At 46.8% G+C, this 26,911-nt stretch overlaps 1 protein-coding gene across 1 annotated transcript in view; it reads right to left on the bottom strand.

Moving 5' to 3' along the window:
- The window catches only part of TRANK1 (tetratricopeptide repeat and ankyrin repeat containing 1), a gene marked incomplete at both ends in the record, with an annotated part of 85,190 nt that extends 60,272 nt beyond the window's left edge, over nucleotides 1-24,918 (bottom strand). Inside the window, 5 exons of the mRNA XM_084248413.1 lie at nucleotides 1,489-1,607; nucleotides 3,274-3,424; nucleotides 8,493-8,619; nucleotides 11,517-11,648; nucleotides 24,896-24,918. Of these exons, the coding sequence (XP_084104539.1) occupies nucleotides 1,489-1,607; nucleotides 3,274-3,424; nucleotides 8,493-8,619; nucleotides 11,517-11,648; nucleotides 24,896-24,918 (552 nt within the window). The remainder of the gene's footprint in view (nucleotides 1-1,488; nucleotides 1,608-3,273; nucleotides 3,425-8,492; nucleotides 8,620-11,516; nucleotides 11,649-24,895) is intronic.
- Nucleotides 24,919-26,911: the final 1,993 nt, after the last annotated feature.

Genomic DNA, 26,911 nt, shown 5'->3' with positions numbered 1-26,911 from the left:
GCCACCGGAGAGGGTCTCACATGGCAGGCAGACCTCTCCTGCCGCCTGCTGCTCCCCTCAGCAGTGTACTTCGGTCCTTCTGCCTGTTCTGTTCCCCACTCTGCTCTGGTGAATTCTCTCACCCTCCCGCGCTTCTGACTGTACCCAGTGCTTGTATAAATAAATAAATAAATACATCTTAAAAAGAAAAGAAGCAAAGCACTTCTTATTAAAAAAAAAAAAGAAGAAGAAGGTATCTGCGTATCTGCGTAACACTCAGGCCTAGTCTCCACAGTCCACTATGCTACTCGACTGTGGCCCTGGCCTTGGGCCCTAGGGCCTCATTTTTCAGCTACCCACATGTTAGCAGCCCCTTAAAGTTCTACAAAAATCCTCTGGGCAGCACAGGCAGGTCATCTGGGCCCACACTAGCAAATGCAATTGTAGGGTAAGGAAAAATGTCAGGCTTTTCTGCCCTCCTGCCATCAGGATAGATGATGGATCCTTGAGGTCCTGAATGCATGCCTGATGGCGGGCACCTGGAATAGGGTGTGGGCATAGGTAGATGGGATTCACCTGGGCTAAGACTGTGCTTTTAAGGGCGGCGTCATGGGGACGCCAGCAGCAGCAGAAGCCAAAAGAGAAGCCGAGAGAGAAGCCGAGAAGAAGCAGCAGAAGCAGAGAACGCCAGAGAGCCCAGATAGAGTGAGGATTTGCTGGGGGTTGGGAGGACTGCCAGCCTCCTGGCTCCCCAGCACCCCTGCCTGCCATATGCCTGGTGAACCCCAATAAAAGACCTGCAAAAAAACCACTGAGGACTCTGACTCCTCCTTTACCCGGTCTGCATGGGATCCTAGAAAACCTGCACTGTGTCCTGTCCTGCCCTTACAGCAATATAAAAAGAATTATGAAGATGAACATACAATTGTTTATTTTCCTCATTCCACATTACCACTATCACCTAGACTTTACATTTTTTTGAAGACAAGTGACACAGCAAGACATGAGGTTGACACAAACTGAGTATTTTTCCTATCTTAAAAAGAAATAAAGGGCCTCCCCTCATGGCACAGTGGTTGAGCGCTGGGCTGCGAATCTGCCTGCATCCTCTGCAGTGCCGGTTCGATCCCCGGCTGCCTGCGAGGGTCCCACATGGCGCGACAGACCTCTCCTGCCATGCCCCCTGCTCCCCTCAGCAGTGTATTTCATTAGTCTGCCCATTCTGTTCCCGGCTCTGGCTCTGGTGAATTCTCTCACCCTCCCGCACTTCTGACTGTACCCAGTGCTTGCATAAATTAATAAATCTTAAAAAAAAAAGAAAAGAAAGAAACTAGTAAGTTAATATATCTCAGCAACGTGCCATCTTTGATGATATTACAGTTATAAAGTTATTTGGTATCAATAGAAACATATAAAAAATTATAATCTCCCAAGACCAGCAGAGAAATCTCCCAATGCCAGCATCAAGAATCTATTTTCCCTACAAGACAGCCATGTCCTTTTACTTACATGCCATAATCCTTTCTTTGACAATTTTTCTATTACAGATCGCCACACTTCTGTTGAGAATCCAGCTGTGAAAATACGGTCAAAGCAGGGCAAGAAACTTTGCAAAACAAAGGGATCACCTGAAAGAAAATTCCAAAAGAAGATTTTAAATTGGGAAAAAGTCTAAGTAGAACATTTGGGAAAAGTCCTCCAATTAGTTCTACACAAAGAAATATGGTAAATTTAAAGATAATCAGGACGAAGATAATCAGGATTGTCATGTCATTTTCAAAATAGAAAGCTCTACAGAATCAAAGTAGCAGCATTTTAAGTTCACTCTTAAAATTAACCTCTTAACTAAGAGTTGGCATCCTGTGAGTTAACACTCTTTCTATTTGCTAAGCCCACTGATAGGTGCTTCTATTAATCCCTCCAACCAACCAGTAAAATAGCGCAACCAATCTCCATTTACAAAGGAGTAAATGGAAGCTTAAGGGACCCACTTCCTTTAAGAAAGGTAGGAGAACCAAATAAGACATCAGTGTAAAAAAATAATAACAATACAAACAACAAAACAAAAACAGATGTTTATAAATCACAAACATCCTGCAGGGGAGGAGGAGGGAGAGGGATCTAGAGGGAAGGAGGGAGGAGCACAGGCAATGTGGTGATGGTGCATGGGTGCACTGGTGAAGGAAATTCTATGGGGACTACACTTGAGCGAGTTAGGGGAAGCAAATATTGTTTAAAAAATGAACAATGATGAAGGGCCTCCCCGGTGGCGCAGCGGTTGAGCGCTGGGTTGCGAAGCTGCCCGCAGCCTCTGCGGCGCCAGTTCGATCCCCGGCTGCTCCCCGGCCACCGGAGGAGGGTCCCGCATGGCGCGCAGACCTCTCCTGCCACCCGCTGCTCCCCTCAGCAGTGTACTTCGGTCCTTCTGCCTGCTCTGCTCCCCGCTCTGGCTCTGGTGAATTCTCTCACCCTCCCGCGCTTCTGACTGTACCCAGTGCTTGTATAAACAAAAACAAAACAAACAAATAAATAATAAATAAAACATGCCTCAAAAAAAAAAAAACAATATAATATAAAAATGAACAATGATGTAAAAAATAAAGGGGAAAAAAAGAAAGGTGTGACAAGTATTTTCACTCAACCCATGAGAAACTATGACAAATGAGGTCAGGTTTCATGGTGGATGGTGCAGCTAGTTCATGGCAAAACGATGATAACCGAGGGATCCATCGACCTACTGTGTCTCATGATCCTCAAGCCTCAACTCATTTCTCAAATTCATGCACAAGAACATCCAAGGGGACAAGTCAGGTGTCAGAATAATATGGCACCTCTTCCAGGGCTATCAATTCCCAATGATGGGTAAAGAGCACATGTATTGTATGAAAGCATGCAAAATTTCCATAAATATATTTTTAAATATTTAAAAATACCTGTAAAATCATGGGGAAGAGCAAATAGCATATAAAACAAGGATTATAAGTAGGGAAATCTCTTTGAATAGCAATACAGAAAACTTAAGAAGTCTGAGACAAAATTTGGAAAGTCTGAAGTCAAGTGTGCAAAAGAACTTAGTTGTTTTTACAAAGGCATGAGCCAGCCAAACTTTCAAAATGTTTCCCTATGTGGAAATCAGTTTCATTCTAATCAGTTTCAAACTCCTTAAATCAGCCACAGAGAAACAACTTGGAATTATTTCCCTAGGAGCCCAAGTCTCCAGAAGCCAGTCAAATAACAACAAGGATTTCTTTTAAAAAAACAAGGAAAAAAAAAAAAGAAAGAAAAGCAACTTACTGCCCATGGTAGTGAAGATTCCCACAAGGAAATCAGCAACCTGGGACTGGTCTTGGTTGCCTTGCAGGAGGCGTAGACCCTCGAAAAACATGTGAGCAGCTTCGTAAGGCTGGACCAACCTCAACAAGGAATAACCAGCACGATAATATCCCTGGAACAGGAAAAAAGCAAAATTGAATACACCCATCTCTTCTAACCTGCTGCTGAAAGGGAAGACAAGATTGATGGCATGGAGAAGAGGATTCTAGGGGTCTCGCTTCATGTAAACACAGGTTTCTAACAAGCCCATTACATTCTGTGCCACTTTTTTTTTAACTGCCAAGAATCACTTTCCAATCCATGATTTATACTGCATCTAAAATATGGCACAGAGAAGGAAGTGGGCCTGGTTGCAATTATATGTGTGGTTTATTTATTCACGCCTCAAACCACAGCCTGCAGGTAAAGAGAAGAATGAAAAAATCCTATGGCTTCGGTAATGGTCAGGAAGAGGAGATTGTCATGTAAACACAAGTGTTCCTTGCTCCACTCAGTCAAAGTTAATACAATTTCCACTGGTTCTGTAGGGGGGAATCGTAGTTATAGGCATTGAGATTTACAGAGCTCTACATTATAGGCATTATATGGCAGAATTTTTTTTATTTCCATAGAGCTAGGATAATTACAGTGATTAACAGAAGAAAATTATCTGATTCTGCCTGTATATCAACCCTAGGACTCTTGCGTAGGAACAAAATGATACTGCCTTCCCTACTCTTGCTAAGTGAATTGGCATCAACACCTTCCAAAGCCATTTTCTGTCTCAGATAACAGAAGGTGTGCGTCAACAGCGTTCACAGAAAAGCAAGCACTTCAAAATTCCACTTACCACCAAATCTCTGAAAATTTATTGATTTGTTTTAACTTTCATTTAAAAGTCAATTAGAGTTGGGCCTCCCTGGTGGCGCAAGGGGTTAAGCACTGCACTATGAAGCAATCCACAGCCTCTGCAGCACCAGTGTGATCCCCAGCTGGCCAGGAAGCAACCCACATGGCACAGCAGACCTCTCCAGTCTCGCCCGCTGCTCCCCTCAGCAGTGTACTTCGGTCAACCTGCCTGTTCTGTTCCCCACTCTTGTCTCTGGTGAATCCTCTCGCCCCCTGCATCTCTGGCCTGTACCCCAGCTCTTACTTATTTATGCATAAATAAATAAATAAATAATCTTTAAAAAAAAAAAAGTCAGTCTTGACAGCAATTGGAACAAAGAAATTAATGTGTGTGGAAGGAGGTGAGGGGCATTAGATTATACCACACCAAAATATGACACTTTGCATGAGGATTATTTTGAGTTGAAAATATCTGACAATCAACTGACGTAGAAAGAAAGCCTTCCCAGAGCGTCTTTTATCTGATTAAAATCAGAACTCTGAGAAGTGGGGACTGCCTTAAAACCTCTCTCCTGGGGAATTTTTATGGCCATGAAAAAGGACAGAAAAAGTTGGCACTGGAAGGGGCCAGCACAACAAGCCTTGCTAAGACAGCTCTTAAACTTCCATTAGCTCCCCCATTTATTGACCTCCCCACCTTTAGAGGCCTCTAAAAGCCTAAAACTCCTTCTCTGTCTGGTCACATCTTTGCTATCTATGGATTTTTTTTTTTTTTAAGATTTATTTATTTGTGCATACAAGAACTTGAGTACAGGCCAGAGGTTGGGGGGAGGGGGGGTGAGAGGATTCACCAGAGACAGAGTGGCGAACAAAACAGGCAGATTGACAGAAAAGCACTGCTGAGGGGAGCAGTGGGGAGACAGGAGAGGTCTGCTGCACTATGTGGGAATCTCCCTAGCCAGCCGGGAATTGAACCCATGCTGCAGGAGGCTGCGGACAGCTCCTCAGCGCTGTGCTCAACCCACTGAGCCACCAGGGAGGCCCTATCTATGGATATTTGTTTAAAATGGTGTGAAACCAAACACAGAATCAGGAAAATGACAAAACTTACAAGTTGACAATAGCTCCCCCCTGAGGGGGCGGAAGGGAGTAAAACAAGGCAGGGAAGAGCACAACGGACTAAGGTGATGGCTCAAAGCCGCCATGGTGGTGGGAGAGGTACTGGGACTAGACCTGAGGGGAGAAATCAATACTGTCCAGAAATGAACAACGATGAACGAAAATAAATAGCAAATTAATAAAATAAAATAAAAACATGTATTTCTAACACAAATAAGTAAATAAATAAAACGGTGTGTCATCTTACTCGGGCCTGTCTGCTCCTTTGGGAGTTTTCAACTTCCTTTCTAGGAAGGCTCATGTCGGGTAATATTAGCACTCAATAAAATTTATATGCTTTTTTCTTTTTTTTAAAGATGTATTTATGTATACATACAAGAACTGGGGTATAGGACAGAGGCGGGGTTGGGGTGTGTGTGTGAAAACATTCACCAGAGCCACAGTGGGAAGCAGAACAGGTGGATCTACTGAAAATACACTGCTGAGGGGAGCAGCGGGCGAGCCAGAGGAGGTCTGCTGTGCCATGTGGGTCACCTCCCTGGCCGGAGCTAGAACTCTTGCAGTAGCTGCGGATTGCTTCACAGTGCTGACGCTTAACCCCTTGAGCCACCAGGGAGCCCCTGCTTTTTTCTTGTTAACCTGTCTCTTGTCAGTCTAATTTGCAGGGCTCCAGTCACTGAACCAAGCAACTGAGGACATTTGGGAGAGGGATGGACAGGGAGGAGGAATGGAGTTATATTCTTTGATGTATTTGATACCAACTGGTTTGGTTAATGGGGCCCGGGCTAAGGGGACTACTTCAATCTCTTGGTATCGCATCCACCTAAGAGCTATCAGTGCAGTCTGCATGGTACGCTTCACTCTCTCAAAGGTCTTCAGAGCATTTCTGCAGCTGCCAGCCATGCCTCAGATGGCCTCACTGCTCTAAGAGAAGCAGAAACAAGTCCCGCAATGAGATGAACTGCAAAAGGACGTCTTCCAGGAATCTGACCCCGCGTCCTACCTGTCTCACAACTTAACTCTGATGGGGACGGACATCAGCACCTTTTGGTCAAGCTCCCATATATGAGAAGATGATCAAAAGGGGGGGAATTGTTAAATTTATTAAAAGGAGGTCATTAGACTGCGGTATCTCTATGGCCGTGGTGGCTTTTAGAAGCAAAAGAAAACCTAGGCCTGTAAAAGGCCTAGAGATCAAAGTACTAAAGACAATCAATCAGTAACAGTCAACTAGACTTTCCTCTACAGCCAATTGATAAAATTCCCTGTGTTGCTTCTGCTTTTTCTCTATGAAGGTCTCTCCCCAAACTCCTGCCTAAATGGACCACCACTTCCCCCGTGGCACTGTCCTCTTCAAATTGATTTTTTTCCTCAAATAAACTCATTAAAACTTTTGACATGCCGGGGCCTCCGTGGTGGCACAAGGGGTTAAGATGCAACCTATAAAGCTACCCACGGCCACTGCAGCACGGATTCAATCCCTGGCCAGGGAGCTACCCACATGGCGCAGCAGACCTCTCCTGACTCACCTGCAGCTCCCCTCAGCAGTGTATTTCAGTCAATCTGCCTGTTCTGTTCCCCACTCTGTCTCTGGTGAATCCTCTCACTCCCCCCCCAACACACACATCTCTGGCCTGTACCCCAGTTCTTGTATGTATAAATAAATAAATCTTAAAAAAAAAAAAAAAGGGCCTCCCCAGTGGCGCAGCGGTTGAGCGCTGGGTTGCTAAACTGCCGGCGGCCTCTAAGGCGCCGGCTCGATCCCCGGCTGCTCCCCGGCCACTGGAGGAGGGTCCCACATGGCGCACAGACCTCTCCTGCCGCCTGCTGCTCCCCTCAGCAGTGTACCTCGATCCTTCTGCCTCCTCTGTTCCCCGCTCTGGCTCTGGTGAATTCTCTCACCCTCCTGCGCTTCTGACTGTATCCAGTGCGTGTATAAACAAACAAATAAAACATGCCTCTATACAAAAAAAAAAAACACACTTTTGACATGCCTCAGTTTATCCTCAACAATATAAAATACATAAATTCCTCTCTCAAGGTTGGAGTGATCTGGAGTCACACCCCTTCACCTACTTCCCCTCGTGTTCTGTTTCCAGCAGCCACACATACAATGCAGATCAGGAAAGAAGTACACAAACTCCTACCCATGAGTGCCAATCACTTTACCTAACAGCTCTTCATTCTCAAAACAACTCGAAGGTATAGGTATTATTTCATTTCACAGCAGGGGAAATGAAGTCATAACTCATCCAAGCTGTTGAAACCAGCCCACTGCAGAGCCCGGGAGAGCAATGGCTGGGCTACGCCCACTATCTCATAGAGCCTCACTATACATGGTTTATACCACTCATTTGATGCTTAATTATATGGTGCCTCGGATGGCACCAGAATTGCACTCTAGTTTAAGGGCTCAGATTTTGCACATGCTTCTCCTTTCTCCAGCTTGACTGTGAATGACTCAAGGGCAGGAATAGGTCTTCCACTTTTCTTGTCTGCCTTGAGCTCTACCCAGAACATGAAGGTGCCTTGCTGAGTGGGCACTCAAAGCATTTTTTTTAGATTTTATATATATTTTACATCATTCTTCCTTTTTGTACAATGTGTGTGTTCTCCTCTTAGGTATACTCCCCATAAAATTCCCACCACCAATTCACCCATGCACCATTACCACAGTCCCTTGTGCTTTTCCCTCCCCTGTTTTGATCCTTCTCCTTACCCCTGCCTGGCACTCATATCATTTTTGCTGAAAAAACAATCAAATGCTTTTAGTGAGCATTATTAACACCTTTAAGGCTTTCATTGGCCTCTCAAACTTCCCTGATCCCTCCAAAGGGGCTGAAGAAATGCCTCCTGAAGAATCGCTGTCCTATTATCCACCCAGCTTGCTTATGAAATAAAGCTTTGCTAAAACTGAAACTTTCAGACATCAGACAACATGAACAGATGTGTTCATGCTTGGCATGACTCCATCAGAAGAAAACTGAGCTCCACCATGAGCTACACAGCACCCCACCCACCTCGAAGCCCAGCTCCACTCGCACTTGGCAAGTGAATTTCAACACCTCTTCCACTCTTCTCAGATACTGCTCACGTGCCCTCTGGGCATCTGTCTGAAGCAGAAGGACAGTTGGATGAGAAGCACTCCCCAAACTTTTGTTTTAAAAAGAAGCGGGAAGAGAGGCAAGTTAAAAGAAAGGAAGCAACAACCGCAGCCCCAGCTGTCACCGCACCTTTATGTAGGTTGGATCCCACTGGAGACACTCCTTGGCAGCCACAAATGCCTCGTTCCATTTCTCAAGACTGTAAAATGCATTGGATTTGTTGCACAGCAGCACAGCCAAGTCCCTAGGAGGGACCCTGTCAGGAAGAACACACTGGTGGTCATAAAGTTATCTTTTTGCAAATATAGAAAATAATCCTTGAAGGCTACTATTCTGGTGCTGGTGGCTGCCATTGTGAAGGGCTTTCAGCAGATGTCCTGAGTATGCCTACATTATCAGGCCTTCAGTGCCTTAGAAAGCCTGAGGGAAGAATAAATCTGCAAAGTATAAATCTGTCCTTCCTCACTCTCAATCCTCTGCTACCACTTGTTAGTGACAAATGTTCTCAACACCTGGGTTTTACCTCCAACTCTCCATAGATCTTTTCATTTTAGGACTGGGAATCCTAAAGATGGAAAGAATGGGAATTCTCCCTGAGCCTTAGCACAGTCCAGATGTGGTAGGAACCACACCATGCACATTTGATCTCAGTGGAGGCCAAGCTCATCATAGGAAGGGCCTTTCGGAGCATGTGACCACACCATGTGCAGGACCCACAGTGTGTGGGACAGGACAAGCGCTAGGCTCTCAGACAGCCAGGGCCACCCTAACATTCAGGGAGCCAGAGTCAGGGTGCAGTGGGGTGCACATTGCATGTGGCCAAATTATACTGGCCAATGCAGAAACCACCAGCCACAGGTAGTGTGTTCAATTTAAGTTAATTAAAATTAAATAAAACTTAGAACTCAGATCCCTCTTTGTAATTCCCAAGTTTCAAGTACCCAGTAGCCACATCCGATATCAGAGAACATTTTTATCATCACACAAAGTCCTACTGCAGAGTGCTAGTCCAGGTATTTGAAGGCCATAAATCAAGTTGTTCCATAAAATATGTCCTAGCTTCCTACTTTATAATTGGAAGGCAAGACTCGAATTCAGAACAGTAGGAATGGCGTCAAGGCAGGGTAAGCCAGGCCTGAGCTCCTGACCACAACCTCTTCTCCTTCCACTTCACCCTTTGTCTTGCACTGCAGGAAGCCCAATTCCAAGCTCTGTCCATACCCCTGAACTTGGCCAACCCTCAAAGGAATTGACCGAATGAAGCTGAGCCCCGGAGAGACACCATCCCTACCTGGGAGCCTTCCACTGCCCCATCCTTCTGCCCTATTGAAACACCTGCTCAGTAAACCACATGCACCTAAACCCTACACCAGCTGAGAGCAGCAGGAAGACAAGCAGCAGGTGATGGGCAAGGGGAACAGTGTCAGGAATTTCCCATGAGAGGCGACATGTGGCAGGTTCAGGGGAAGTCCCAGTGGTGGCAGCAGCTAGTAAGTGGGGGGCTGAGATTTGAGCACTCAGTGTGGGGTCAGCCTATGGCCATCACCACTATACAACACTCTATCTCTGAGAAAACTCAATGTTCTGGCCTGAATGAGAAGCTCTTGGTCCAGCTTTGACACAGTTCTGGTCTGAACTAGGAGAGAGCAGAATCACCGTACTACAGGCCCATGCCAATTCATACTCAATCGAGTCCAGCTAGCATGTAGACACCAAGGTGACAGGAGGTAGGGTGTGGGAGTATTTAACTCAGTGTTTATAAATACTCATGTTTATAAATACTCATGTTTCAGTATTTAACTCAGTGCCATTTCCTAATAGGCTGCGGGCACCCCCGCAAATGTTGACATCTGTTTCCTCTAATACCACTGTGTAATCTAGGAACCTCTGGGGGAGGGAGACCCAAAAACAGTTCAGGTAGTCCATAAGGACAAAATAGTTTCACTGAATACATTCCCAAACAATGTTACCTTTTATGGCAAAAGGGACTTGCCAAGGTGAATAATTTATGGATCTTGAGATTATCCTGGGTTATGGTACAATCACAAGGGTCCTTACGAGAGGGAGACAGAGGGAGACATGGCTACAGCACAGAAGACGATGTGATGACAGAAGCAGACTGGCAGGATGATGCTTTGGAGATGGAGGAAGGGCCCACAAGCCAAGGAATAGAGGCAGTCACTCAAAGCTGAAATAGGCAAGGAAATAGACTCCCCTCCACAAGGAACCAGCAGATTGTTAGCCTTGTAAGACTCATTTCGGACTTCTGACCTCCAGAACTGTAAGATAACAAATTTGTATTGTCTTGAGTCACTTAAGTTTGTGGGTAACTTAAAACTGTGGCAACGGAACACTAATACAACAATCATCCTAAGACAACATGCACCTTTTTCACGAGCATTCGCTCACAGGTGTACAGGGAATTTTCCAGAGGTTACATGACTCTCTCATGAGGTATCATAACAGGGGGATTGGAGACGCAGATATAAGTAGTTTTCTATTGACCCAGATATTACAAAGCTTTGCAAAGATTTGAATGTAACACTTCTCACTCATTTTTTAGCTTTGGAAAATATGCTTATTTTTCACTGTGTTACATTAACACATAATTGACACTGTTAAATGGGTAAATATATGCATATTTGCATTTTTCCCCTCAGTTTTAAGCTCTAATATGGATGATACTGATGGCTATCACCTACCTACACAAAAGCTCTTTGGGGTCCTCCATCATGTGGAAGTTTCTCATGATGCTAAAATGTTTGGGTCGGGGTCTCTGGAAGGCTGAGGGGCAGGAAAAGAGAAGGTGAGACTAAGTTCCTGAGTGGGTGTGTGCAGGGTAAGTGACATGGACACTCAAGCTGGAATGAATGACAAAGAGGCTTGGGGACTTCGCTCATCCCAGCACCACCAGAGAGAAGAGGAAGTTTTACAGTGTTTATCAACAGCCCTTGAGTTTCAGTTTCAATTTCCCGGATTACTCTAGTAGTCTCTGTTCACTTTCAGAGCTGACAGGGCAATGGAGATAAAGAGGAAGTGGAGGAGAAAGGAAAACAGAAACACAGTGGAGTTAGAAGAAAACATGAGCAACAGAGTAAGTTACTATTTACTTTAAAAAGAAAAAGAAGGAGGAGAGAAAATCCAAACACTTACCCCCAATGGTATAACTGCAGGAGAATCTGGATGGCTTCATCGTACTTTCTGATGGCCAAAGAAAAGTTCCCATTCCGAAATACCTGGTTGCCAGATTCTTTCAACAGCTCAGCATAAGCTGCCGGGTTCATCCTGTGAGAGAAGGAGGAAGGCTCACGGCCAGGCTCCGGCCCAGCAGCACATCTGCATCACTGAGAGTTGGGAGAGGTGTTGTGTTCGCGCTGGCCCCACCCTCCTGGAGAGGGCACACCCGCGGGCACGCCTCCCTCCGGAGCCGCGACAGGATGTCTGCCAGAGGGGGCCAGCAGATTCCATTTCCATGTTAATGATTGGGGAGAAGGGGAGGAACCCTCCCTGGCGGCACAAGGAGTTAAGACGCAACACTGTGAAGCTATGCGCAGCCACTGCAGCACGAGTTTGATCCCTGGTCAGGGAGCTACCCACATGGCACAGCAGACCTCTCCTGACTCGCCCGCTGCTCCCCTCAGCAGTGTATTTCAGTCAGTCTGCCTGTTCTGCTTCCCATTCTGTGGTGAAACCTCTCAGAAACCTCTCACAGCCCCTTCTCCACCCCACCCCATCTCTGGCTTGCACTCCAGCTCTTGTATGCATAAATAAATAAATCTTTAAAAAAAATAATGATTGAGTGGCAGTCAACGTGAGGAGGCGGCTTCCATGCCCAAGACAACATACACCTAGCAGGCAGTGCCTGCTGTCCCACAACTGGCACTGTCATTAGTCACATTTACCCATCACTACAGCCTGTAAGAGGCTCTGTCCCCATTGTTCAAATCAGGAAAATCAAGGCTCGGCAAGGTTCAAGACCCTTGTCTAAGGACCTGCTGATGGCATACTCCCTGGTCCTCAGCCCAGTTCCAGGCATCTGCTCCGGACCACTGTGCATATCACCAACTGGTACAAGCAAAGCTCTGTGGCCAGTCCTTGCACTCAGCCAGTATTGGCTGAACAAAGGCAGCAGAGAGCTCAGCCTCTAGAAGCGGCTGCCAGGAAGGCAGGGAAAGGGGCCCCTTAAGATTTCCCCACCCCAGGAAAGTAGTGGGAAAGGCCAGTGGTGGGGAGGGTCTTAAATAAGAGGCCAAGCCAGAGAGGGCCTATGCCCTGTGCCTGGAGGGTCACGTGATCCAGTGGGGCCTTGCTGACCCACACGATTCTTGGACAGATAATCATTTTCACTATTTTTACCATTTAAAATCTTGGTGAAGGGTTTTGGGATGGGATTAGCAGACCTAAGCAAGTCTAAGAGGTGAAAACGCTTTAAGTCTATATGAGCTCATAGCAAAAGGGGTTTTTGAACTGTGCTGCCTTCCTTGGGCAGAGCTGTATCAGAATGAAGCAGAAGATTCTTCCAAAGAAGTCAGAGAGTGAAATTCCACCTGATGATTTTCATTGAATCATCTCTCAGTTCTATGGCTCACATGTGTACCAAGATGACCGAGGAGAACATGAAAACATTTAAAGAACAGTGTGACTATGGAATAGTCTCTTTGAAATGCTGTCAGCCACGTGCCCAGTGAGGTTTTTTTTAAAGATTTATTTATGCATACAAAAGCTGGGGTACAGCAAGAGGTGCAGGGGGTGAGAGGATTCACCAGAGACGGGGCGGGGTGGGGGCACTCTGAGGTGGATCAACTGAAATACACTGCTGAGGGGCAGCACAAGTCAAGAGAGGTCTGCTGTGCCATGTGGGTCACCTCCCTGGCCGGGGAATGAACTCATGCTACCGTAGCTATGGATTGCTTCATAGTGCTGCGTCTTAACCCCTTGCACCACCAGGGAGGCCCCAGTGAGTATTTTTTAAAGCAACCATGACCACCCAACTAGAAAAAGGATATCACTGAAATCACTGACAAAGGGTTAATATACCTCTTTGATAAATATATTTCCACTACAAGGAAACACGATTGTTAGGGGGAAAGAATGTCCTGGGCAAACTCCATACAGGCTTTGTGGACTCCACCCCGTTTCCATCAAGACACTGGGAAATACATATCCCATGATCACCAAAGGGAAGGCTGCGGGGACCTGAGGACAGAGTTAAGCAACTATGTTCTCTGAGTATTTAACCAGCCAAGTGGCCGGGGGGTCTCTCGCTCTTTCTTGGCCACACCGCACTCAGTTTTTTGCCAGCTCGGCGAGTCATGGGGATTCCAGGTCAGTGGAAGGGGTAGGACTCATTTACGAACATATCTCCCTCTCTTTCTCCCTGATTTATTCATTTCCCCATTACCCCTTCCCTTGTAAATAAACCTTTTATCACCCTTTTGTGTATGTCTGCAGTTTAGCAATAATAAGTCCCCTTTAAGTGCGTGGGTGAGGACCCACAGTCAGGCAACCCGTTTTATATCGGGGTTGCTCTGTAACAGAACCAATACCCTGGCTAAAATGGGTCAGTATCCTCAACAGACAAGTCACAAAGAAATACAAATAATTGCTAAATGTAAGGGGAGTGGATGAATAGGGTCACCCTTGCTAAGTGAGCAGAGAAAGGAAAGATTAAAGCAACAGGTATCATTGAAAAACACTTCAAAGAATGACCCCAAGTGTTGGGAGCAGTCATAAACTGCTTACAGAACAAATATACTACAACATGCATAGATTTGGCCTCCTGGATGTTCACGAAAGTGAAAAACTGGAAATAACCCAGAACGTTCCTTTATGTGTAACGGATTTGAATCAGTTATAGACTATCCATATGGTGGAATACCACACGGTTATTTTAAAACTCATGTTGTGAAAGAACAGTTAATGACAAGCTAAGTAAGTAAATGAAAAAATACAGGCTGCATAAAAAGGCGTATAAACCTAAATTAAATTTTAAACACATATGATAGATTGAAAAGATGCCAAAATGTTAACAGCTGCACTCCTCAGATTGGGCAGGGTTTTGCTTTGCCTTCTTGCACTTTTCTAAGATTCCAATTACTCCACAATGTACTGCCTTAGTAATCAGACCATAAATATTACTAAAAGGAGACTTGCTATAGGGCTTATTGGAGAATTCAACCACAACATGTTTCCACTATATTTACAAACACAATAAAAACTATTCACATCCAAATTTTGCGTGGTTTTTTTTTTTTTTTTTCATATTCCTCTAGACACTCAGAGTAAGCTTTTAATGTTATGTGGGCAAACATCACACGTATCCATCTGCTTCTGTTGCTGCTTTTTCCTGGTACAATCATGTCATGGGGGAGGGGACTATCAGCTACATGGAGGGTTTTTTGCCTTTTAATAGAACTTATTGATAGTTATACCCTCGCTACAAGGAAAGATGCCTTCTACCTCTGCTTTACAACACAGAGGGTTCAGCTGCTAAGTTTTTTGTCTTTACAACTGGACATTCTATTTTCTAAAATGAAATTGTTAAATAGAAATAGCAATAATTTACCATAGCCATAATGACAATACACTGGATAGCTAATACTAAGTGAGCACCTACTATGGGTTTTAATCACTGGGTCATTCCAGTCTTACAAGAAACTCCATGAAATAGGCACTATGGCCCCCTTTGACATACAGGGAAACTGAGGCAAAGAGAGGGTAAGATACTTGCCGTAGTCACAGGGGCAGGGGTGGCACTGGAAATCAGACCTCAATGACCTGACCTGGCCAAACCTCAATGAACCCACTACCCTCTGCAGGGCCAAGTGGAGGCTGAGAGGTCAGTGCCAGGCAGAACACGGCAGTGGGTCACATCTGTGCTGCCACCAGCTCTCACTCCCCGGCACGTTCAGTTTTATTAATGATGCAAAAAGTAAAAACAGTTTCACAGCTGCTGGGCCAACTTTCAGCCCATTTCACTAAGTTCCGAGGAAAATTCAAGATGTAGTTTCTTAGGTGGGGTCAGGCTGCCTCCAGGAAGCAGAAACAAGAAATTCACAAATGCACTGAGGTTTTGAAACAAGCAAGTTTGAAGCAAAGCAGACCCAGTTATTGTCATTTTTATCACTGGGCTTTATCTACACACATGGAATTCTCTAATTGACCTACAAGATTAAGCAAGAATTGCAAAAAGGGCTGGGTTCAGGGGCAACTAGACTTGGCAGAGGGAGGCTTTGCTTTCACTTGTTATCTGGGTAGTACTTGAAATCTTGACAGAAAATTTGTTTACTTTCAGGGTTTTTTTAATTATTAAATCCTTTCAAGAGATCCCCAAAGCAGTCAAGGATACACAATCAACTCTGGAATGCTGAGAACAGAGATGAAACGAGGCCAGAGGAAGACTCAAACTGCCTCCTTCCTATCCCCACAGGAAGGCAGGGTAGACAAGGATAAGACTCCAAAGCCAGAACTCATTCTGGGAACTCCAATTTGTCTTTCTTTGCTTTTCTTTATTTTTTTCCCCCCTTGGGGGAAGAGTGTACAAATGTAGGAGGAGAATAGGGAATTTTTTTTTTTAAAAGAAACTCATTAAAATCTTTTAAAAGGCCTCTGGGAAACTGTCCTTTTATCTAATCTCTACCTATAAAACTGCCACTGACCTTGCAAAACAAGGGTAAAAAAATTCTGCTGATAATTTCATGAAACTACTTGTTTTTTTGAGAGGGGGATAGCATAGTTTTATTCAAATTTGATGCCAACTGACCAACTAGCTATTCTAAATTTTTAGTACAGTCACCTTTAAAATCCGAAGTTGCCCCTGATATTCATATTAAGATTTGTCTCACTCTCTTTTTTCATTAAATTCTATCTTACTAAAAGAATAGTTCTTATGTAGAAGAAAGCAGAAACAGAAGTCCTGGAAAGATTAATTATATTCACACTGCTTCACAATATGTTTACAGGCTTAAATTAACATAGGACTAAAATAACTTGTATCTGTCCAAATTGAGAGAACAGTTACAGATTTTCAAAGAAAAACCAGGGTAATAAGAAAAATTTTAATTACATTATCATAATTACATAAAAATATTAGGCATGCACACATATTTCTCATAGGAGCTTTAAAAAAAAACTCCTTAGGTCCTCCCTGGTGGTGCAAGGGGTTAATTCCCAGCACTACAAAGCTGTCAGCAGCCACTGCAGCATGAGTTAGTCCCCAGCCAGGGAGCTGACTGATCCACATGGCGCAGCAGACCTCTCCTATCTCGCCTGCTGCTCCCCTCTGCAGTGTATTTCAATAGATCCTTCTGTTCTGCTGCCCACTCTGTCTCTGGTGAATACTATCACCTCTTGCACCCCTGGCCTACACCCCAGTTCTTGTATGCATAAATAAATAATAAAATAAATCTTTAAAAAAAATAATACTATGCTGAGCAAAAGAAGCCAGACTCAACAGGGTATCTACTAGAAATTAGAAGCATGGTTGCCTAGTGAGGCTATTGACTAGCAAGGGGAGTGGATGAACTTTACGGGGGAATGGATATATTCTGTACATTGACAGGGGTGGTGGCTACGTAGGTGAATACACTGGTTAAAGCTCACTCACTGAACAATGCACTATAAAAATCTGTGCCTTTTATTATTACCTGTATATATCTCGGGTTTTTTACGTATGGAGAAAAAGAAACCATAAAAGTACTAAGAGAAAACAGGTATAATTTTTGGATCATCTTCAACCACTTTAGGAGGAAACTTGGTTTTATTTAATAAAATGATATACACATAAGGCCTCTGACCCATCATTTCTATTTCCCAGAATCAGTCTTAGAGGTTGGTTGCACAAACAGGAAAATGGCAGCCACACAAGAATATTCAAGACAAAATTATTCCAAAGACCTAAGGAACTAACCTGAGTGCTCAGGACCAGGGGATTGTTTTAATAAATTACAGTGCAGCTCCCTGTAATGGAGCATCACTCAAGTGATTAAAAAAGAAAGGGGACAAGGAAAGAAGATACTTTCTTGTAGTGATCTGGGATAATTACCAAGATACATTTGAAAAAAGTCAGAACATCCTATATTTTATGCTCCCTTCTGCATTAAAAAAAAAAATGGAGGTAAGGGCTAAATAAGAATATAAATTCACACTGCTAGTGTATAAATTAATTTTGGAAGGATTTATCAGAAATATAATTATTTGCTCTTGTTAGGTGGTTTGGATGGAGAGTAGTAGAGGGAGATTTACTCCCTCCTTTTCATTCTAATCTTTTATATTCTCTAATTCTTAAATAACACATTTTTTAAAGTTTTAATGCAATGAAAAAATTGTATGTAGTCTTCATATTTTAGAAAACCATGATATGATACCCAAAGCGGAAACCATATAGTAATAGACATGAATTCATAAAAAATCTAGAACTTCTCTACATCAAAAGTCCCAAATGGGGCCTCCCTGGTGGCGCAGCGGTTGAGCGCTGGGTTTCGAAGCTGCCCGCGGCCTCTGCGGCGCCGGTTCGATCCCTGGCTGCTCCCCGGCCACCAGAGGAGGATCCCGCATGGCGCGCAGACCTCTCCTGCCGCCCGCTGCTCCCCTCAGCAGTGTACTTCGGTCCTTCTGCCTGCTCTGCTCCCCGCTCTGGCTCTGGTGAATTCTCTCACCCTCCCGCGCTTCTGACTGTACCCAGTGCATGTATAAACAAAACAAACACACAAATAAATAAATAAATAAAGCATGCCTCTATAAAAAAAAAATTAAAAAAAAAAGTCCCATATGCAGTTTCATAACACACTAAGTCAGCAAGATGGTGGGTGAAGACTCACTACCACACCACTGACAGCAAGATGAGGAGACACAGCATATGTACAGAAGTGTTGGATTGAAGGACTTTTCACATAGTTATTTAGTTGCTAGGAATTTATTCTACAAATATTTGGTTCAAATGAAGGAAATCTTCACTGCCTCCATCTGTGTTAAAGTAAAAATGACACAAGCCAAAAGGCCAACAAGTGGCATTGTTTACATAGAGAATGGATCTGGGTTAGCACAGAACATGCACAGTTGTTAAAAACTCTAAGGCAGATCTAGCTAAGGAGGAGGAAGAGAGGTCGAAACATGCAATTCAGTTGAATAAAGCAAGTTGGAGCACAATTTGTAGAACTACTTGGAGAGTTGAAGGATGTCTGTGTGTGTATACACTTGATCTATTAGGAGAATTTCTGGAAGGACACTTAAGAAAATAATAAGAGGAGTGACCTTTGGGGAGTATATCAAGGAACAGGGCAAACATTCCTGAATTTTGACTGAATAAATTTCTATTGTTTAAAGTCACCCCATGTGGGATTGTTATTGCAGTTCTGGGAAACTAATACAACACCTGCCTGAATAGGCTCACAGACTCATATAAATAGTTAGGATTGAATCAAGTGAGAAGGTTGGACTAAAACTTCAGGAGCCAGAAACCCAAGGTTCAGAGACTCGGTCTGACCACGGTGATGCAGCAGCGAGTGTCACAGAAGAGCCCCAGACTTACTAATTGGTCTCCACACCAGCCCCCTGTCCTCACCACCTGTGGGTGAGCAGGAGGTCAGGCCTAGAACCCTGGTCCTGGCCTGCGATACTTTTGGTTGCTGGGAGAGGCGATATCATCTGAGTGTGAGCCTGGAAGCATTTACAGAACTCTGGGTTTGTTTACCCAGCAAAGAGAAAATATTTGGAATAAAAAACATAACTCTAGTATCTACATGTCTTCACAGGGGCTCTCTGAGATGAGCAGTCAGTGAAGCAGCTACAGCTGAGAAAATCTGTGGGATTCAAGACCTTGAGAGGAGGGGGACAGGGGTCCATGCCGTAGTGTCCAAAAATGGCCCCCTGATTTCTTCTACTGTGATTGCTCCTTTGGGAAGGAGCCCTCTTTGCTGAGGACGGTTGCCCTTGGTGAACACACTGTGGGGCACTGTTCAGCTCACCACAGAGGTCTCATTTGGGGTAGGGAAGATCTGAGGTGCACAAGGCAGGTCCCGAGGCTCTGTATGGCAGGCTGCAGGGGAGAGGCCTTCCCTGGGAGTTTCTAAACTAAAACTTTGGGAGAAGTTCCTCTGGTGGTGGCAGCTGGCATAGGAGACTCCAGAGAAGCACAATCTGGGGTGAGAAGAAACCAATCTGGGGTGCGAATATGATACCCAGAGCGAGGAGATGCAGGAAAAGGGGACTTCTCAGGCCCCACAGTTCCACATTCCACTGCCTCTGAGGCCCAGCTGCTTCCCTGCCCCTTCCCTAGTTATCAAAGCCATCAGCAGTCTTCCAGAAAGTTCCTCTTTTTTGCCTAAGTAATTTGAGCTGTTTTTTAATTTCCTTCACTAGAAAGGAAGGAAGCACGTGAGAGTGGATTGCCTATTTCACCCCTCTCTACAACTTCACATTAGACAAGGGTTTACAACTATCTAGCAGTTTCCTACCCCACCCCACCAGGGGCATCTCTGGTCAGTGTTACTCCCTACAGGCCTGACAGGGTTTCCGAATCCTTCTACATTCATTCAAGGTGGCAAAACATTTATGCCCCAAGTGAATCCTATGTGCCATTCCCAATTTACATAACAGACATGGGTCGAAAATCAACTAATACATCCAAGCACAGACATCCAAGGTGCTGTAACTAGGAAATGACTGAACCAAGACAAAAAGTCAGTGGTTCCCCACTTCACACTCAGCATACCCCTAAGAGGTCTGCAGGCTCAGAATCGCTGTCCCTGAGTTAGGTTCACATATACCCCCAGGACAGTTTCTCATGATCCTAGATTACTATAACATAGGCCTTCTCTTTCTTTTCCTTGCCTCAGCCTCCTCACCACCACTGGAGATGTTAGGATTAGCTCAGGACATCCTTTCTGCCTAACAGAGAGATGGCCTCCAAATCCCAGCTCATGTGCTGTGCCCAGTTAAAAGTCTTGAGTGTCACCCAGCACCCCCACCCTAACTGCTCTCAAGCACAGTTCCCATGGAAGTTCCCAAAGGATTTTCAGATTCTCTGTGGTCTCCTCTCTCCCTACACTCTAAACCCCCAGCAAATCTCACTGTCATCCATAACACTGCCACAGCAGAGTTGGGGCGGGGCAGGGTGCTATAGTTATTGCTGCCATGGGTTTAGTTTCTATTGTACTTCCCAACCTGAGTTATGATTTACTCTTTTGACATTATTTCTGGCTTAGCCTCTATGCTTTGGGCCCTGAGTTAGGTGTCAAAAGTTCTGTGCTGGACACCATTTTTCTATTTTCCCCAGGAGACTCAGCCCTTACCGCAGAATCTACAACTTACTAAGTCTTATCATTTCTGCAATCTAAGGGCTTAAGCGTTGTAGCATAAACAAATGGCTTTGTGGTTGTATCTTTACTTCTCAGTTCACATGATTAAGCAGGAGGAACAGAAAGAAAGGTTTGGGCGGGTTAATTCAAGCTACATGATTTCACAGGTGGTTTTGGATTTCTGACTATCTCCTGGAAAGCCAAGAGTCGGCTGTTCCCTTGGAGATGGACACAAATTTAATGAAAGCCAACCACAAAGTACAAACTAGGGACAACCAGACAAGTCCAACCTAAATAACACTGCCAAAGCTGCTGCTACTCATGCAATGTCAAGGCTAGATTGAACATTCTCATCACCAGGTCAAGATTGCCCGGTATAGAGGGATCTCCCTGGTGGTGCAAGGGGTTAAGATAGCACTATGAAGCTATCCGCAGCCACTGCAGCATGAGTTCGATCCCCAGCCATCAGGTGACCCACATGGCGCAGTAGGCCTCTCCTGTCTCACCCACTGCTCCCCTCAGCAGTGTATTTCAGTCAATCCATCTGTTCTGCTCCCCACTCTGTCTCTGGTGAATCCTCTCACCCCCCCACCTCTGGCCTGTACCCCAGTTCTTGTATGCATACATAAATAAATTTTTATTAAAAAAATTACAGTATGGAGCTGTAATTCTCTGTATTTTCTGTATAGTGTGTACTGGCCTGGTTTCCTCCGAAATCTGACCACCATTTTCAAGGGCTACCAATCCTACCCTTAGCCAAGTGTGACCTCCACTGACAGAAGGATCCAGTACTTAAGAAATACAAATACGTCGATCTAAATGCCATTGGAACTTCAAACACAGACATAGCTCACCCAGACTTGGCTCCAAAGAGATACACAGGAGTCCCACCAGCTCACCAGGCTCTTGGGAACTCAAACAGGCCTGGGAAATGCAGGTGGGCAATGATACTGAGGGTAAATACCAGGCAAAAGATGGTGTTAATGCAGGTAAACTGGGTCCAGGCTGTCACAGGTAAGGCTCATTTGCCCTTCTAGTTTTTCAACAAAAACAAGTAAGCAGAGGCATGCTTACTAATGGAATTTGAGATAAATATCTGGGCAGGCAGAATGGACAATCACAACGACCAAAGGAAGAATCCTGTTCTTGTTTTGACCACTGTGATATTCTGGGTTTCCAAAGATGTCTGTTTAGCTGGTTCAATACTTTCCGTTTAAATCTGAATGGTCTCCCTGCCATTGCAGCTGTCACCACCGTCAATCTCTGCTGTGGCTGAACATGTCATCTTTACTAAGGAGATTGTTCATTTCCCCAAAAGTTCTCCTTCTTCTAAAGATCTATTATAACAAAGATTTTTTTTTTTTTCTTTAAGAGCCTCAGGCTCCACTCCAAGGAAAAGTGTTTCAAGTCACAAGCCCACCATCAGCTGTGTCTCTGAAACCAGAGGCAAGGCACTGCCCTGTCCAGTTCCACCTCCCCCTTTGGGAAGGCAAGAGTTTGCTCCTCAGGATCACGGCTCCTGACAATGGTCAATGCCACACCCCAACCTCCTCCTCTTCAATTCTTAAAAACATCCTCAGGACGCACTTTACCTTTGCCAAATGCAGGGATTGCAAGCTCTTCTTTGGCTTCTCAGAGAAGCCAAAGGATACTTTTGGGATACTTTTGCATCCCAAAAGAAGAGATAAAATACTAAGAGGTTATTACCACAGATATGGGCCTTTGGCAGCAAACTCTGGAAAACAGAACCATTCCACAAAGAAAAGTTTACAAATTCCACAAAAGAGCAAAGTCTCTATTTGGTGCTCCCTGAGAGACTGTCTTGGGAAATCAAGGGAGGAGGTGTCTAATCCCAGATCTAGTGCCAATTAGCTATAATGACTAACAGGTGGTGGGGTCGCTTGCTTCATCTATAAAATGTTCATGGCCCCCATCCTGAGACTGCAGCTGTGAAATCCTGAGCAGAGATGTTAAAAAATTCCCTTTTGAATTTATTCCAGAGTTTGTGGCAGTTTTGCAGGATCTCCATTCTTCTCCCTCATAAAAAGAGCAGCCATAATGGCTCCTCGCCTGTTGTTCTGACCTCTGCAGCAATCACACAAGGGTCCACTGGGCTCCATGTCAGGTGGCAGCAGATAGGCAGAGACAGACCAGAGTAACTAGAGAAGGGACCAGAGTAACTAGAAGGACCCCCGGCCCCCAGCCTGCTTCTGCAGATGCTAGTGGTGTGAAACACCAGCCATGCCCGCTGGTACTCTCGTTACTCAAGCGTGAATTGCACACTCCTAATCCTTCCTGCACTAACTCCCCCTTTCCAAAGTCAGTTCCTCAGGGAAATGCTGATGTTCTCCTCAGCCTCTGGGGTAGGGCAGCAGACAACTGCCACCTAAAACTGGTTAGCCAGTCATAAAAACCAACATATTGAGTTATGTCTGTTTTTTTAAATAGAAAATAGGATGAATTAGAAAATATTATTGTGCCACACCCTGTAGAGAGAAAAAACATACAGGGAAGCTTTTTGTTTTCGTTTTATACTTATATATAGTTTACATATACTTATACATAAGCTTTATACATATCTAGTAGGTAGAGGTCTCTATTCTAGGTCTTGATCAAAAGGTGACAGAGAGGGGCCTCCATCGTGGAGCAAGCGGTTAAGACGCAACCTAGGAAGCTCACCGCAGCCACTGCAGCACAAGTTCGATCCCGGGCCAGGGAGTAACCCACATGGTGCGGCAGACCTCTCCTGTCTCACCTCCTGCTCCCCTAAGCAGTGCATTTCGGTCAGTCTGCCTGTTCTGTTCTCCACTCTGTCTCTGGTGGATCCTCTCACCACACAAAACTCTGGCCTGTACCCCGGTTCTTGTATGTATAAATAAATCTTTAAAAAAAAAAAGTGACAGAAACCCACAGACCTGAAACAATGGGATCCGACTCTGGGGGGTGAAGACCGCACACGCCCATTCCCACCTCCCTCCCTGATAGAGGAGGATGCAAGAGCTAGCACAGGGACCCAGCACCAAGCACCCATCGCAATGCTGCAAAACAGACCTGACTGGAGCACAGCTCACAACTTCTCTCCCACAGGGCAGTACTTTCCATAAGGTACAAAACAGGACGCTCCACAACAAAAAAAGAAGACAACCGGCAACAGCCTTGCCTTAAAAGGCATCTCGCTCCAGGGAGGGAGGCTCAGCATAAGGCAGCCAGCGCATACCTGGATGCTGAAAACGCAAAGCCTTTGGCTCCTGGCTCTTTCTTCCCGGATAGGGGCTGATTGGGCCAACACCAAGTGGGCTAGAACTGGAGAATGCAGGGTCCTCCCTCTCACGCTAGCCCCTCCCCGCCCCGGCTTTTAATTTTTTTTCTTTATTTTTAGATAGTATGTTCCCCTCACCCCATTTTCCGTAGGAAGCACCAAAGCTTGCATGGCCCAGGTAAGCCCCCAGGCAGGAGCGCAGCCAGCCCGCGCCGCACCCGGGCAGGCGGGCGCTATTCCAGCCGCTCGCCCCTGCGCCGGGCTGGGGCGGGCGCGCCGCCTCCGGGCAGGCGGAGAGGATTCCAGGGACTCGCCTCGGAGGGGGAGGGGAGTGCGCCCAGGTTGCAGGTTCCGAGCCCGGAGCCCAGGTTTGAAAAGGCTTGGAAGCCCAAGCTCGGGCTTCTGGGGACTCCGCCGCTCAGTCCTGGGCGCCTGGTGCTACCCCGCCCCTAGACGCGCTCAGCTGCGGGTGGAAGCCCCCGCAGCCCCCCTCCGGGAAACCCAGCTCACGATCGGGCGGGCTGGGCGAGAGGCCTGGCCAAGCCTCCTCCTGCCGGGAAGCGGCCGGAGCTCTCCAAGTTCCGCGCGGACCCCGCCCCGCAGCGGGGCGCCAGCGGCGCGAGAGCGCGGCCCGGGGGCGCGTCCGCGGGTCTTCTCCTTCCGACGCGCCGCGGCCCGGGGCCCCCGGGGGATGCAGGGGATGATGGTCCGGGAGCCGCGGGTCCGGCGCCCGGGTGGGGGCGAGGCAGGCCGCGCGCCACCGCAGCCCCGCGCAGCGCGTGCCCAGGTCCCCCGGGGCTGGTCAGGCCGGAGCCGCCCCGCGCCCGGCCGCGCGCCGCAGGCCGGGTCAGCCCCGGGAGGACGGCGGCCCGGCTGGAGGGCCCCTCGGCCGCCGCTTCGGGGTCGTGCGTCCCCACGCGGGCGCTTCCCGCCGGGGAGAGGCGCGGGGCCGGGGCGCCCCCAGCGCTGCTACGCACCTAGTTACCCGCGGGTCCCACATGGCCGGGGCCGGAGAGCCCGCGCGGGGACCTCCGCAGCCGCCAGGGAGCCGCTTCCCGGGGGCAGGGCGCGGCGGGCGGCGCGGAAGCCGGAAAGCCGCGGCTCCGGGCAGGGGCGGCGCACTGCAGCGGCCGCGCGGGCCCCCCCCCTCCCGGGGACTCGGCTCCCCGGCCGTGGCGAGCAGGGGCGGGGGCGCGGGACCCGGGCTCCCCGACTGTGTGCAGCCGCAGACCTATTCCAAGTTTCCACGTAGTTGCGAGAGCCCGAAACTGTCACGTGCACGTCGCGGCTGGGTGGGAGGGGGTGTTTGTCACCGTGCTCCAAAGAGGCGTTTCGATGGCTCCCATCGGGCGTGTGAGCGCTCCAGTGGGTGGGCTCTCAGCCTTTGAAGAAAGAGCTTGAGTAGGCTACCACACCACACCACAGCACACACACCACAGCACAGCACAGCACAGCACAGCACAGCACAGCACAGCACAGCACACCACACCACACCACACCACACCCTCTGGAATATTTTGTCATTGCTGAATTGTGCGTTGAATTCTGCTGTTGTTAGCAGAGCTCCTCCACCATTGTCAGGGAAAATGATGAAAATGATCACTTAATGGCCTTGTTCCACCTCTTCTGCCCCCCTCCAGCAGAAACACTAGAGGAGGTTGTGGGTCACCAAATATGTCAACTCCCTGGTTGACCCCTCAATTCAGTCACTGGTTGGACTTCGAGTACTTACTGTGTGCTTGGTGCTTCCTTCTGAGGAGCCTGGGGATTCGGGTGGGGAGAGGCGGGTGGAGCCCCCCCGCCCCCCCCCCGACTTCTTGACCCTTCCAGCTCACGGTGGAGCAAACTCTGACCACAAGCGGCAACTAGCAAGGATCCTTTTGGAAAGTCAGCGATGGCATTGGCAGATGGCTCGGTTCTCCCCCGCACGTCTCTCACACACCACTCCCCGCGGATCCTCAACTTTTCTGGGTCGGGGGATTATTTTCCTAAACGCCAAGGCCTGATCAGAGAGCGAGGCCCGCTGCGCTCTCTTGGTGCAAAGCTTTGGCCTACACTGCCTCCTGGCGGCTCCCCGTGCTCCCGGGGGACCACCACACCAGGTGGGCTCCAGAGCTGGGGCAAAGACGCCACAATGCTTTAGCGAGAGGAATCGTGCAGTTTCCAAACAAGCAGATAGGACTTGGTGTCACGTTGACACGAGTCATGCACAACAGCAGTGTACTTCCCCGGTCAATGTCTAGCTTATCACTAACTAGTGGTCTCCTTGCTTCTGGAGTCTCACCTCCTGCTATTTCTTCTCTGCATCAATCTTCCCCAAATATCTCATTGTGTTACAGGGCAGGGAGAGGGGCAGCCCAACCCCAGCAAACCTGCCTATTCTATATAGGGTTCTGCCATCCGCAGCATTAACACAAAACATGAGGCTTTGATGGGAAGGACTTTAATACAATTAGGAAACAGTACAGGTAAGGCAAAGAATCTAGTTTCTAAATTAAGCACCCAAAGTTACCCGTCCCCTCGTGGGGAAAACTCCATCCAAATGGGATTGGCCCAGAGCAAGGCCCCAAAGCCTGCCGCAAGTCTAAAGCATCTTCCAGTGGGGACCCACAGAAAAGGGTCAGAAACAACCAGACAAGCCCAGAAGGAAAAGAGCAAAATCAAAATCAAGATAGAAGCTGCCATTGTCACCTCCCCACGGGTCTCACCCACATCTGTGTCACCCAGTCCACGCAGTTTCTTCACGAGTCTCTAGGCTCCATCTGCCTCCTCCAGGTCTCCTTCTGGCTCCATCCTGCTTCCTTCCTCAGTCTCCTCTGCAGCTTCTTCTCTGCCTGCTCAGCTCTACCCTCCCTTGGGTGGGGCAGGAAACCTGGAACCTCCCCCTCTCCTGGGGACCACCCTGTTACAATTGCATCACCTGCAGTTCAAAAGCCTTTGATGGCACAACCCCTTTGTTTATTAGAGAACAGATTGTGTAGTTGGGCATTGGA

This window comes from Talpa europaea (genome assembly GCF_964194135.1).
Source record: "Talpa europaea genome assembly, chromosome: 11".
Lineage (NCBI taxonomy): Eukaryota > Metazoa > Chordata > Mammalia > Eulipotyphla > Talpidae > Talpa > Talpa europaea.
Note: the sequence above shows the minus strand (reverse complement) of the source record. Positions and strands in the feature narration are given on the sequence as shown.